Source organism: Nannobrachium achirus (assembly GCF_963921795.1).
Source record: "Nannobrachium achirus genome assembly, chromosome: 11".
NCBI lineage: Eukaryota > Metazoa > Chordata > Actinopteri > Myctophiformes > Myctophidae > Nannobrachium > Nannobrachium achirus.
This window is the reverse complement of record NC_137820.1, coordinates 18,768,142-18,780,555: the sequence shown is the minus strand read 5'-3', so window position 1 is coordinate 18,780,555 and position 12,414 is coordinate 18,768,142. Positions and strand designations below refer to the sequence as shown.

The 12,414-nt window shown below is 44.7% G+C and overlaps 1 protein-coding gene across 1 annotated transcript in view; it reads right to left on the bottom strand.

Moving 5' to 3' along the window:
- vwf (von Willebrand factor) overlaps positions 1–12,414 on the bottom strand; it is a gene marked incomplete at its 5' end in the record, with an annotated part of 44,672 nt that overhangs the window by 17,099 nt on the left and 15,159 nt on the right. Inside the window, 13 exons of the mRNA XM_080736920.1 lie at positions 939–1,103; positions 1,753–1,896; positions 2,284–2,430; positions 2,993–3,097; positions 3,202–3,974; positions 4,443–4,849; positions 6,240–6,543; positions 7,101–7,236; positions 7,929–8,099; positions 8,796–8,952; positions 9,791–9,889; positions 10,110–10,250; positions 10,720–10,866. Of these exons, the coding sequence (XP_080593046.1) occupies positions 939–1,103; positions 1,753–1,896; positions 2,284–2,430; positions 2,993–3,097; positions 3,202–3,974; positions 4,443–4,849; positions 6,240–6,543; positions 7,101–7,236; positions 7,929–8,099; positions 8,796–8,952; positions 9,791–9,889; positions 10,110–10,250; positions 10,720–10,866 (2,896 nt within the window). The remainder of the gene's footprint in view (positions 1–938; positions 1,104–1,752; positions 1,897–2,283; positions 2,431–2,992; positions 3,098–3,201; positions 3,975–4,442; positions 4,850–6,239; positions 6,544–7,100; positions 7,237–7,928; positions 8,100–8,795; positions 8,953–9,790; positions 9,890–10,109; positions 10,251–10,719; positions 10,867–12,414) is intronic.

The window sequence follows — 12,414 nt, the reverse complement described above, 5'->3', positions numbered from 1 at the left end:
CGCCAGGCACGGCCTCATACAATTCAAGGTGCTGCATTGACTACATTACTCAAAGGTCAAGCTTTCCAAAATGTATCCCGACACAGATCCCATGTGTGACCGTTGTAAGGTTTTCCCGGCCACACTGGGGCACATGTTTTGGTCATGTCCAAATTTGTCCAACTTTTGGAATTCTATATTTAAAACTCTCTCGGATATTCTGGGATATAGAGTAGATCCCGACCCTGTTATGGCAGTGTTGGGGATTCCGGGAGAGAATAGTCCCCTTAGAGGACGTGACTCCACAGTGGCGAGATTCGTGACCTTTATGGCACGCAGGTTAATTCTAATGAATTGGAAACAAGCTCAGCCTCCTGCATTTAAAATGCTGGTTAATGATGTCATGCAGCACCTTAAGTTAGAAAAACTAAGATTTACTCTACAGGGTTCTATAGAAAAGTTTTTTAAAACCTGGCAACCTTTCATGGACTATGTAAAGGCCAGGCGTTGAATCTCTTCTGGCTTACGGTGGTTCGAAAATGGGCCAATGGTCATCACGGAGAACACATGAAGAATATATAATGATGAAAATGTAACCTTCATGCATTGTTTTTTTTTTTTCTTTCTCTTTTTATTTTGTCTCGTCTTTGGCTCGGTTGTGTGTTTTTCCTTTTTGTTCTGTTTAATGTATATGTCTGATGTATGTTTCTGGGGTGGGGGGGAGAAGGGTGTGTGTTTGTTTTGTGTGGTATACTCATCTACAAAGTATAACCAATATTGTATAGATTCATTTGTATGCCTGTATGTCCTTAAAAAACCTGTATAAAACCAATAAACAGATAAAAAAAAAGAAAAAAAAAAGGAACTGATTTATTTTACTTGGCTGAGTCAGTACAAACCATGCCATTTTGATTTATTTTCAGTCATCTACTGTATTTAGTGTGTGTGAGTGAGCCCACCCCGGCAGATCTTCTCTGTATAGCCGTGGTCCAGGGTCAGGAGCATCAGCAATTGATCCGTGCTGCGCAAGTGCAGCGTGTTGTCTTGGTTGCCAGGGCCAACGAGCACGTCCAGTTCCATCTTGTCATAACGTGGTCCTATCCCGATGGGGAACACCGACACACCTGTGGGAGGAGGTCAGTTAAAACACAAGAGGCAAAATGTATCCTCCCAGAGGCCTCGCTCCAAAACTACACTCGTCACTGTCGGGCAGAAACCTTGTATCGTATGTTTTTTCGTAAAGTAAAGCCCTGCTTCATCATACAAGGCAGTTGCACAAAACTAGTGAAAATAGCAGATCTACAAGCACACAACGCCTCGTGATGCGAGGCGTTGTATGCTTGTAGATCAGCTATTTTCACGGTTTTGGACATACAAGGTTTCCACCCGACAACAACGAAATGATGGAGCACGCACAAATTATAATTTTACACCTCATGTGACAATAAAGTTGATTCTGATTCTCTCAAGTCTACTCCTTAACCGTCGCCCTATGAATATACTAAATTATGATCTTAAAATATAAAAACGCAAAAAGAATCACACCCAGTGCCTTTTATGAGCGTCCTGCGAAGCTTGGCCAGTGAGCCAAGTTTGGGACATAAATACAGACAAAGCCAGATGTAGCCAGAGCAGTTAGCACCGCTCAAAGCCGGAATACTGTCCACTGGAACAATTAGATATCTTTATATTATAGTATATAAGTATATTTTCTATGAAGAACAGTAGTCAGCACAATATTCCTCCTTATGGATGGGGTTGGCAAGGTCTTACCCGCTATGAGTGCCTCATAGGCTGCTTCGTGGACGTCATCGGTCGACCTGTCAGTCACCAGCATCACCACTGCCTTGGCCAGGCCTGGACGGCCACCGCTGGTTGGTGAGATGGCTGTCTGAACAGCGAAACGCAGCGCAGAGCCTGGCCAGAAGGAGGCCAAGTCAAGTCAGAAGCCACAAAGACAAGGAAAGTCCCAGGAGATGCATTGGGAAATGAAGTATTAACAAAATAATGTATATAGTAATAGGGAGTGAGGAGCAAAAGGTGAGTTTAGGATAAGATATTTCTAAAACCCTATACTTAGTTGATTCCCAAGAGCAGAGCTACACTAAATATCTTTAGTGTAAAATAGCTGATATACAAGCTTAGACCATGCCATGCTGTGACTCGTTGTCAGCATGTGTGCTTGCATGTGTCATTGTATGTGTGTGTGCGAGGACTAGGCCTATAAATACATCTGATATATTTGCATTTTGACACGATTAATATAGTTAATCAAACATCCAAATGAATAGATGAAAATCTCACCTAGTGCAGGGGCAGCTTTTTCAGTAGAGCTGTGCATGTTTTCCAGCTGCTTGAGGAGGTGTGACTTGCTCTGCTCGTCTTTCCAGGTAACCTCGGCTGTGCTCTTGTCTCCATATTGAACCACACTCACCTGAGTAGCCTCCCGCCCTGCACACACAGACAAGGAGCCAGTCTACTTGCATTCATCATGTAACAACAAAACGTCAATGCATCCTCATATCGTCACTGTTGGGCAGAAACCTATTACTTTTTTTTCTCCATAAATGAAATAAAACACCCTACTACTTCATCGTAGTGTCACAAAAAAAGCTAATCTACAATCTAACAACAACACGTCACATTGCAGCGCGTTGTGAACGTGTAGGTCTGATATAGCCTGATAAATCAGTCCGCACATTACCACCCCCTGTTGGTAAACGAAGTGAAATGTAGTGTGTGAAGAGTCTGACGCTTGCAGTCAGGCAAGGTCTGATATGTTTACTATTTTTTAAACGTTGTGAAAGTTACAGTGAGAGCGGTTAAGTGTTTATATGTGTTTTATAAATAATTTAACCAATATAAAGTATTATTAATACGAGCTTGTGACTAAATAATAACTACAATGGATCCATTGGAAATCTTCTCTCCATTTCCTGAAAAGTAATGGTTTTGGACAAGCAATGTTTTCACCTGACAGTGATCATAAAAGTATTCATGGTCTCTGGTATACCTATGTCTGCATCCTTGACGAAGCGTTCAACAAATGTCTTCATGTCTTCAAACTGTCCCCCGGCTTTCAGCAGGAACATCACATCCAGGGGCTTCTTGCACGGCACTGATCAAATATACATGTACAAATCAACAGCCATGGACTGATAGCATACTGGCACCTGCGTTATCTGTGAAGATTTGTTTTTGCGTCAAAATAAGCATGTTTACCTGTCGGTGGCAAGGTGGTGGTCGTCGGGGGCAAGGTGGTTGGGGGCCCTAGATCGGGAAAGCGGGGTCGTACGGTGTTGCGTGTGATGTTGACGATCTTCTCGATCACGTAGGTCATATTGCTGTAGCTGTCCACCATCGTGGGCCTATCCGGGTAACTGAATTGCTCCAAGTCCACCTCGCGGACCTTGTTCCCAACTCCAATGGGGTACACGTACGTCTGGTTGCTCATGGACGGCGGGCGAACCACGGTGTCGGTGGGTGGGTTCTCCGTCACCAGGAAGACCAGCTGGGGAGGGGAAGTGCCCGAGGAGGGCGGTTTAGGTTGCTCCAGGGCGATATTGATGGCGGTGCCCGTGTTGGTCTTGTTCCCGCCGCGCCAGCGGATCTGCCAGAGACGCTCTCGCAGCAGCTGCCACTGCCGCCGCACCTCCCAGCGCCTGATTTCCACGGTGACGGTCACCGAGTACTGGATCACCGTGATGGTCACCCACTCCTGCTTCTCCGCCAGCTCAGAGATCACTTCCTCCAGGAAGATGATGGACTTGTTGAAGCTGGCCTCTCCGACCGCGTCGGAGCCCTCCACCACGAAGGTGACGTCGACGGGCTGCTGACCGGGGGAGGTTGTTGTGGAGGCTGTTGTGGAGGCTGTTGTGGGGGTTGTCGTGGTTTTGACCGTGACTCTCTCAGCGACAGGGCCCGCCAGGGTAGTGAGAGCGGGGGTTTCCGGGGGGGAAGGTGTGGTGGGGGCCATGGTGGTGGTGGTGGTTAACCTGGTGCAGTGTTGTTTTTGACAGCAAATTTTGATTTAGTTTTAGTCATGGTCTTTTGAATAAAATGTCATTTAGTTGTAGTCATAATTTAGTCACCCGAAAAGCTTTTGTTTTAGTCTAGTTTTAGTCGACTAAATATCATAAGACTTTAGGCGACTAAATCTACAGTTGATTTAGTCGACTAAAATGTATTTTGGCAGGCCTTGATGGCATTGTAATGACTGATTTTACACTTGGTTGCGTGCACAACGCGTTGCGCTGCGACCCGTTGTGAGCTTGTAGATCTGCTATTTTCAGCACACAACACCGGAGAGCAACCAAACATAAAATGGCTCTCTTCTCCACCAGTCCCTCCCCAATATATTTAGTCTTAGTTTTAGTCATCACAGCTTAGTTTTTATTCAGTTTTCGTCAGTGAAAAAACAAACATTTTTCGTCATAGTTTTAGTCGACGAAATCAACACTGACCTGGTGGTGGGTCTGGGGGTGGTGGCCCCCCCGGGAGGCCCCCGGGTGCAGAGGTAGTCGGACACCTCCAGCAGGCGGTCCGGCAGCTCCCTGGTGCTGCTCAGCACGTAGGCCCTGTTGTCCGGGTTGGCCTTGGTGATCTCGTTGATCTGCGCCATGTTGACCCCGGGCCCCAGGGCCACCGTCAGGGTGGTGATACTCTTCTTCCTGAGCATCTTGGCCGTGGCGCGGATGGGCCGGGGGTTGGCGCTGGCCGTCAGGATGACGGCCACGCGGCCCGCGTCGTCGCGCTTGTTCTTGTCGTAGATGTTGATGGCCAGGTACTTGACGGCCTCGTCCAGGAAGGCTGCCCCCCCGCCTGTGTAGCGCAGGTCGTGTACGGTCTTCTTAAACAGCCACTTCTGGACCTGCAGGTAGGGAGGAGGAGAGAGAGAGAGAGAGAGAGAGAGAGAGAGAGAGAGAGAGAGAGAGAGAGAGAGAGGGAGGGAGGGAGGGAGGGAGGGGGGAGAGAGAGAGAGAGAGAGAGAGAGAGAGAGAGGGAGGGAGGGAGGGGGGAGAGAGAAAGAGAGAGAGAGAGAGAGAGAGAGAGAGAGAGACAGAGAGAGAGAGAGACAGAGAGAGAAAGAGAGAGAGAGAGAGAGAGAGAGAGAGAGACAGAGAGAGAGAGAGAGACAGAGAGAGAAAGAATGAAGATTAGAATGGAGGTCCTGGCTGTGACACTCATTTTAAAAGGGTCAGCAACAAAAAGCCAATATCTATGGTAAATTGGATCAATAATGCATTGTTTCGCACAATGTTTAATGCGGCCCGTGCTGCCTAGCTGGCTGTACTGGAATCTGTGCGAGGTACATTTACTTAAGTACTGTACTTAAGTACAACTTTGAGGTACCTTATTTTACTTGAGTATTTCCTATTTCCAATACTTTTACTTCTACTCCACTACATCTCGGATCAAATGTTGTACTTTTACTCCACTACATTTATTTGGAAACTTTAGTTACTAGTTACTTTGCAGATATAAATTATAATAACAAATAAAAAAAAACATACATTAACCACTTTGGCCTTATTTTATCCCTTGGCTATTTGAAAATAGCCGATCTACAAGCTCACAACGCGTCACATTGTGAGCTTGTAGATCTGCTATTTTCAAACATTTTGCACTTTTACTAGTACATTTTGATGCCAATACTTTCATACTTTTACTCAAGTACATTTTAAATTCTGGACTTTCACTTGTAAGGGTGCCCTCAGACAAAAATACCTATGAGAGTGGAATCCGCGTTCCGCCAATGCATTTCAATGAGAAGGGAGCGTTTTTGGCAGAAATCCTCTGCTGGCATGAAACCGCTTCACTCTCATTGAAATGCATTGGCGGATTCCACTCTAGGTATTTTGGTGTGTGGGCACCCTAACAGAGTATTTCTACATTGCTGTATTGATATTTTTACTTAAAGGGGGCCTGTCACCTAAAGGGTTACTGTTACTTTAAGAATCATCTTAAAAAACAAGTTAATATTTTTATGATGTCATTGTGGGGATGCGCAATTATAAGCCAATCAAATTAATTGTCTGTATAGCCTGACTGTATGACTACTTACTGTACTGGTCAGCTGTTGTTGGGAAGATTACACTGAGACAGTTTCAGACTGTTTCAGGATCCACACGGGAGAGAGACCACATGACCTATTGTATCATACTATTATAATTTCGGGGCTGACAGCGGGCCTTTAAGTATAAAATCTGAGTACTTTATACAACACTGATCAAGGTCCTTCAGTATGTGCTTGTGTCTACCTGCAGGTCGTAGGTCTTGACTCCTGAGTGGAACAGCAGAACGGTGGCTCGCGTGTGAGCTGAGCCCATGCGGAAGCGCTCCACTATATCCAGGATGTACTGCTTCGCCGTCTGGAACTCGTCCTCGGACAGCGCCTGCGAGCCGTCCAAGAGGAATGCCAGGTCCATTTTGCGGTCGCAGGAGCCCTCGGGCACCGCGGTGGTCTCGTAGACGGAGGTGGTGGAGGCCATGGTGGTAGCGGCGGTGGTGAACACGCCCGTGGGGGGACAAGCCTCGCAGGCCAGAGTGTTGTTCTCACAGTGACTGCAGCGAACACAGAGAGATGTTCAAACACAAAGATGAACCAATCAATGGCCTGCAGCCTCTGTGGATGCTGAGGGTGGCACAACAATGATTCTCAGTTGTATTTTCAATGATACCTGTATGAATAGTTATGCGTTGAACATGAAATCATGGACTATAATGTGATGAAAATTGTGAATGTCAGAGACTGCACAAACCTGTATTAACTATTTAAACTAATAGTTGACCAGGGTTGGCTCTGTATTTGGTCCAATCTTTTTTCCCTCTCTGCCAAATCGCTTCATTTAAAATGGCCAAAATGGACAAAAGTTCCCTGCAAAATAGGGATGCGAGGGTATATGGGTACTATTTTAATTTAGCCAGGATTATGAGGCCCTTTTAAGAATGATTTTAATCTCCTCATATGCGTATATTGATGATTTACCAGTGGGATGTCTGTATCATAAGTCACCTGGCCTGTGCATGAATTGCGAGGAGCCACAACAGGACATTTCACGTGCCACCTCGGCTGTCTGGTTGACATTACTAGTAACACAAACCACATCCTACAGAATTACCATATCTTGCAGTGCTGGGGGTCGTCATGGTTGAGGATGACCTTGTTGCCATGGGAGATCCTCTGACCTTCATGGATGCAGACCTTGCACTGGGACAGGTCAACACAACGCATGGTCACCTCATCCAACAGCTGGCCTAGGTAACAGAAGAGGAGGAGTTAACTCATCATCATTGGCTGCAAGTGCATGTGTACTGTATGCAGTGGTTCTCAACCACTGCATACAGTGTACTGTATGCAGTGGTTCTCAAGCTTCCTTCCGAATCTTAACAAACAGGTGTTTCATATGAAACACTTGTGTTTGTCTATGATTCTCCAGTCAGCACTCCCATCCTATGGGAAACATAACCTCCCGGGGAGCGACAAGGCCAACTCCAACCACTCTCTCCCCCAGCCCCAAATTAATTTGGCCGCAGACCCCCATCCTGAAAAGCTTTTGTGCCAGGGCCCCCCAGAAGAGAAGACGTATGTTTTGTGTTGAACATATGGAAATGTAATAGAACGTAATGTATGTTGAACAACTCACTTTAGGATATAGGCTTAAAATTATATTATCACTTGGTTTGCCTAAAGAAGGAATAACATTGGTGGAAATGACTGCTGAGGTGCACTTGAACGTTTTGCGGGTGGTTTTGCATTTCCTGTATGTGAGCTGCACACGCTGACATATCTGTCTATTTCCTTTTCTGATCAGTGAGATAGCTTGTTCAGATAAGGCCATGCTGATTTGTGTGCACACCTACGTGCACACACTTACACACACTCATTGAGGAACTTCCTTTAGACCGTTAAAACGAGTGTTATTACGTTACCGACCATTGTGACGTACCTGGGGGACAGTAGGCATGGCAGCCGTCCACACAGGTGAGTGGACAGGGTAGTGGCTGTGGGTGCTGGCAGGTGAGTGGACAGGCAGAGGAGCAGGTGTTGTACCTCCACTGGCACAACTCCTCCCCTGCTACACCCGGGCCTCTAGGGTTCAGTTCATCACAGCTCATTGCTAAGAGAAATATACAAACATACCGTACATTATATAGGCTCTTTCCTTTTGTTCAAACAAAGCTATGAAGCCATCAAAGCTGCAGTGTCTCTTTGCTCTTAGAGACAACCCCATAGTCCACCACATGGATGCCAGCGTCCCTGTTCTTGGGTGAAATATTTGGTCAAAATAGCCAATTTACAAGCTAATCTACGTGTGGAGGGATTTCTGACCGAAATAGGAACTCCAGAGTTACCGTAATGTGGTTAAGTACTGCTAAGGACTTTTCACTGTATGTTATTTTGACATTTTACCTGGGATTATAAAATGTTTAACTTTTAATAATATGATCCCAGAGAGAATATAATGTGGAAGTATGGTAGATGATATCGTCTCATGTCCAAAACTTTTACTTTGCAGAATTCAAATTAAAAATAATTTAGCAGATTTTCAAGCTCAAAGCGCATCACAAGCTTGCGGTCTTGCTACTTTTGTGTGTCGCTGTAGTATGAGCTTGCGGTCTTGCTACTTTTGAGTGTCGCTGTAGTATGAGCTTGCGGTCTTGCTACTTTTGAGTGTCGCTGTAGTATGATCAAGTAGTAGAGCGTTAATTTACGAATAAACACAAAAAGATAAAATATGAGGATAGGAGGTTTGTGCCCGGCAGCTATACAGTGTCGGTATGTTACTATTGAGCCTGTATGATAGGACACTCACGACATAGATCATTGGAACGCCAACGGATGGACACGCCCCCCTCTGAACAGGCCTGAGCGTAGGCTGCGATGACATCACAGAAACACACACAGTCGCCTACTGATGGACAAGAGCACGCTGCCTCCACACACATCTCCACATATGGCTCTGGGTCCACCTAGACATACAGGATAGAATACAAATGACATACATACATTATTTATTTACATTTCATATTTAGGAACACTGGCAAATGCACCCACCATCCACCACATTGTGATACAGGAGATTAACATCATTCAGTACTAGTCTTTGATTGGCAGAATTACTTTATATGCAGAGAAAGGTGCATTGATTTGCTGACAGCATAGTCGGCGCAATCATCGGTAGTGTTCCAAATCTCCCCATTCTGATAGAACGCTCTATCTCCTCTATGCCAGTAGTTTTTCTGAGCTCTGGACCACTAATGTATTTCAGACAATGCTCAAGGACCTCCACACGCAACCTTCCCACAATAATAATATCATTGAAAATGAATATATAATAATATTAATATCCTGAAAGTCGTATTTATAATTAGTTACGTGGCTGTGTCACGCACCGAAGATAGTCTGGTAGTAATAGTAATCTACAACTCACAACACGTTGCAGAGTGAATTGAGCTTTCGGTGCACGACATCGCATCAAATGTACAACATATATTTTATATGCTTTATATGTAATATAAAGTATATTTTAATACATATCTTTAAGCACTTTAAAACCCATGACCAAGTGTAATTATGCCTTGGACCACTAGTGGGCTGTATGGGCACTGTTTGGAAAAACTGATTTATGCTATACTGTCTCTGCTAATGCTCCCTGATATATTATTGTAAGTTACTTAAAGTATCTGTGAGAGCTGGTTTATCTTTCTGTCCTTTTCATCTACAGTATCAAGAACCTACACCCTATAAATTTAAAAAGTGACCACAAGGGACAAAATACTTCAGTAGAAGACCTATGGTAACACTCACCTGGCTGTTGCACTCCTTAAAGAGGGACCCGGTGAGAATACGACAGGACTGCTCAACTGTTACCAACTTCACAAGGTTGTCACCGCATGGAGTGTCCAGCTACGCACGTACGTACGCACACACACACACGCACACGCACACACACACACACACACACACACACACACACACACACACACACACACACACACACATAGCATTAGAATTCATGTAATACAATACACATTGCTCAATCAGCCTGTTAGCCTGTGAATTAATGAATCTATCCAGTGTACCATTACTGTTGTAAAAAGAAGCAAAAAGGGCTAATTATACATACCTGTGTTACATCGGCACAGCTGGGTTTGACTTTCCAGGAGTTTCCAAAGTGAGCAGAATCCACCTCCAACTGTTTGTTGCTGCCCATCAAATCATTGTTGATGTTCCCATCAAAGTTCCCACAAAGACCGCACACCCGCCCCTACAAACAGTGACAGGTAAGTACAGACCACACACCCACACCTACTCACAGTGATAGGTAAAGAATACAAAAGACGTGTGGTGGTTTTGTATACAGTAGTACCTGTGGTGCTGGAAGAGTGTAACTAAATGTGGGCAGTGGGCACATGGGCCAATTGGGCCATGGTCACTGGCTTGTGGCGCTACTTAACGTTGGCAGTGGAGCACCCTTCATTGATTAAAAAGGGAACATTCTCTGCGTTGATGATGAAGTGATGCCCGATGGAGCCCTGGCATACCGGTAAGTGATGCCCAAATGAAGTACATGATTCAGTAGAGGCATTTTTTGTATGCCAAATACAATTAACTTCTTTATTTCTTAGATACAGTATGCTTAACTGCTCTGAGCAGGCGTATTTAACTCTGACACAACTGGGGGTCCTTGAAATGAAAATGGTTGAGAATCACTGTCGTAAGCCTTAAATGATTACCCTGTAATCGGCTGAGATGTGGACCAGCAGTCTGGTTCCCTGGTCCCAGCTGATGGAAATGTGTTTCCCCAGCAGTAGAACGTAGAACTGGCCAGAGCGAACGATCTCCACCTCTGTGCCCTGCAGCACTGGTCTCTTCATCCTCACCTACAGGCAAATCTTTTTTTGTGATCATCACATGTACATACATACAATGCAAGTTTAACATTTTTACAACATTTCAATGTTGGAAAGTGTTGATATCCTTTTTAGCGTTGACATCCTTTAAAGCTTTAGTTGTTACCTGTAGTTGTTTAAATAAGATTATGCGGTTGCTTTAAAGATGCTTCATTGCTGTTAATTGCTGCCTACTAAAGACCAAAAATAATATATCAATAACCTATGCAATCATTAAGAAAAATATACTGTGCTTATTTGCTGTCATGCACTTGACTCCACTTAATGAGAAGGTTAAAAGTACAAATTGTACTCTGAAGAAAGGCCTGCGTGTGACTCACGTCAGACAGGAAGGGTGAAAGCAGCTTTAAAGAACAAAATGTCTGAGTTTTAACTTTTAACCATCGGCGAGACAAACGTTAGTTTGCAAGTAGCTTGCAATCTGCACCTGCGTCCGCTGTTGTGGTCTCTGTCTCGCTCTGTCCTTCCCTATTCTGAGAAATTGCATGTATCTTGAGAAACCTTCCTCCGGAGAAAGGCATAAGTTAGGTCGGCGAGTGGCGGATGAGGAAGTTACCCCAACACTGAAGATGACCTACTTTTTTGTATAAAAAGGGCTCAGAGAAAGATAGCGAGTGTGCAGACTTCGTGCCCTGGCCTCGGTACAACTTGTTGCTGATAAGGGAGGCGTAGTTTGAGCCTGGAGACTCTGTATCGGAGACTCTGTATCACATTCTATCATTCAATCTGTAATATTTTTACTTTATGCTAAATTATTAAATACATGTGTCTAACATGCAGGGGTCTCCATATATGGGTAACTGGTCCAATATACATCACTGGCCAAATGATGCGACCTCGCCCTTTAGGATTATGTCGCATGTCGCCCTGAGGTGTCTTACTAGTATATATAGTGATGTCAAGTGAAGCATGACTAAAAGCTTCACTTTGCTGTTGTATAGCCTTACAACAATCACTCAAAAAGTTTACAAAACACAGGTTCACTTTCTGGCAAAAAAAACCTCGGACCGAATACAATAGTGTGCTTGCCTGACTGCAAGCGTCAGACTTTTCACACACTACGTTTCACTACCCACCAACAGGGGGTGGTAATGTGCGGACTGATTTATCAGGCTAATAGTGTGCTGCCTATAACAACCACCCTAATTACGGAATGATGAAAATAAATAAACTGGGTCTAATAACTGCGTGGCATCTACGTGGATCTCTTGCATCATGGTGGTGATGTCTAGCCCAAATATGGAGGGGCGGCAGCCTGCGCTCAACGGTGTTGTCAGGCATGTACGGCAACCGGTTGTGTTGTGAGTGAGGTCAGATCAGAGCTCAGCATGTATAAGATTTGAGAATATTTGTAATTAACTTCATTCCACAGAGACCAGCCGGTTAGTTTGTGGACACTGTGTTGTGAGAGAAGGAGAGAATAAATACATTGTCCATTACCCAACAGAACCTAAAACTCTGTCCCTATCACAGTCCATGTATAGATGCAGATTTGATGAACCGCCACTCCAGGAAGGA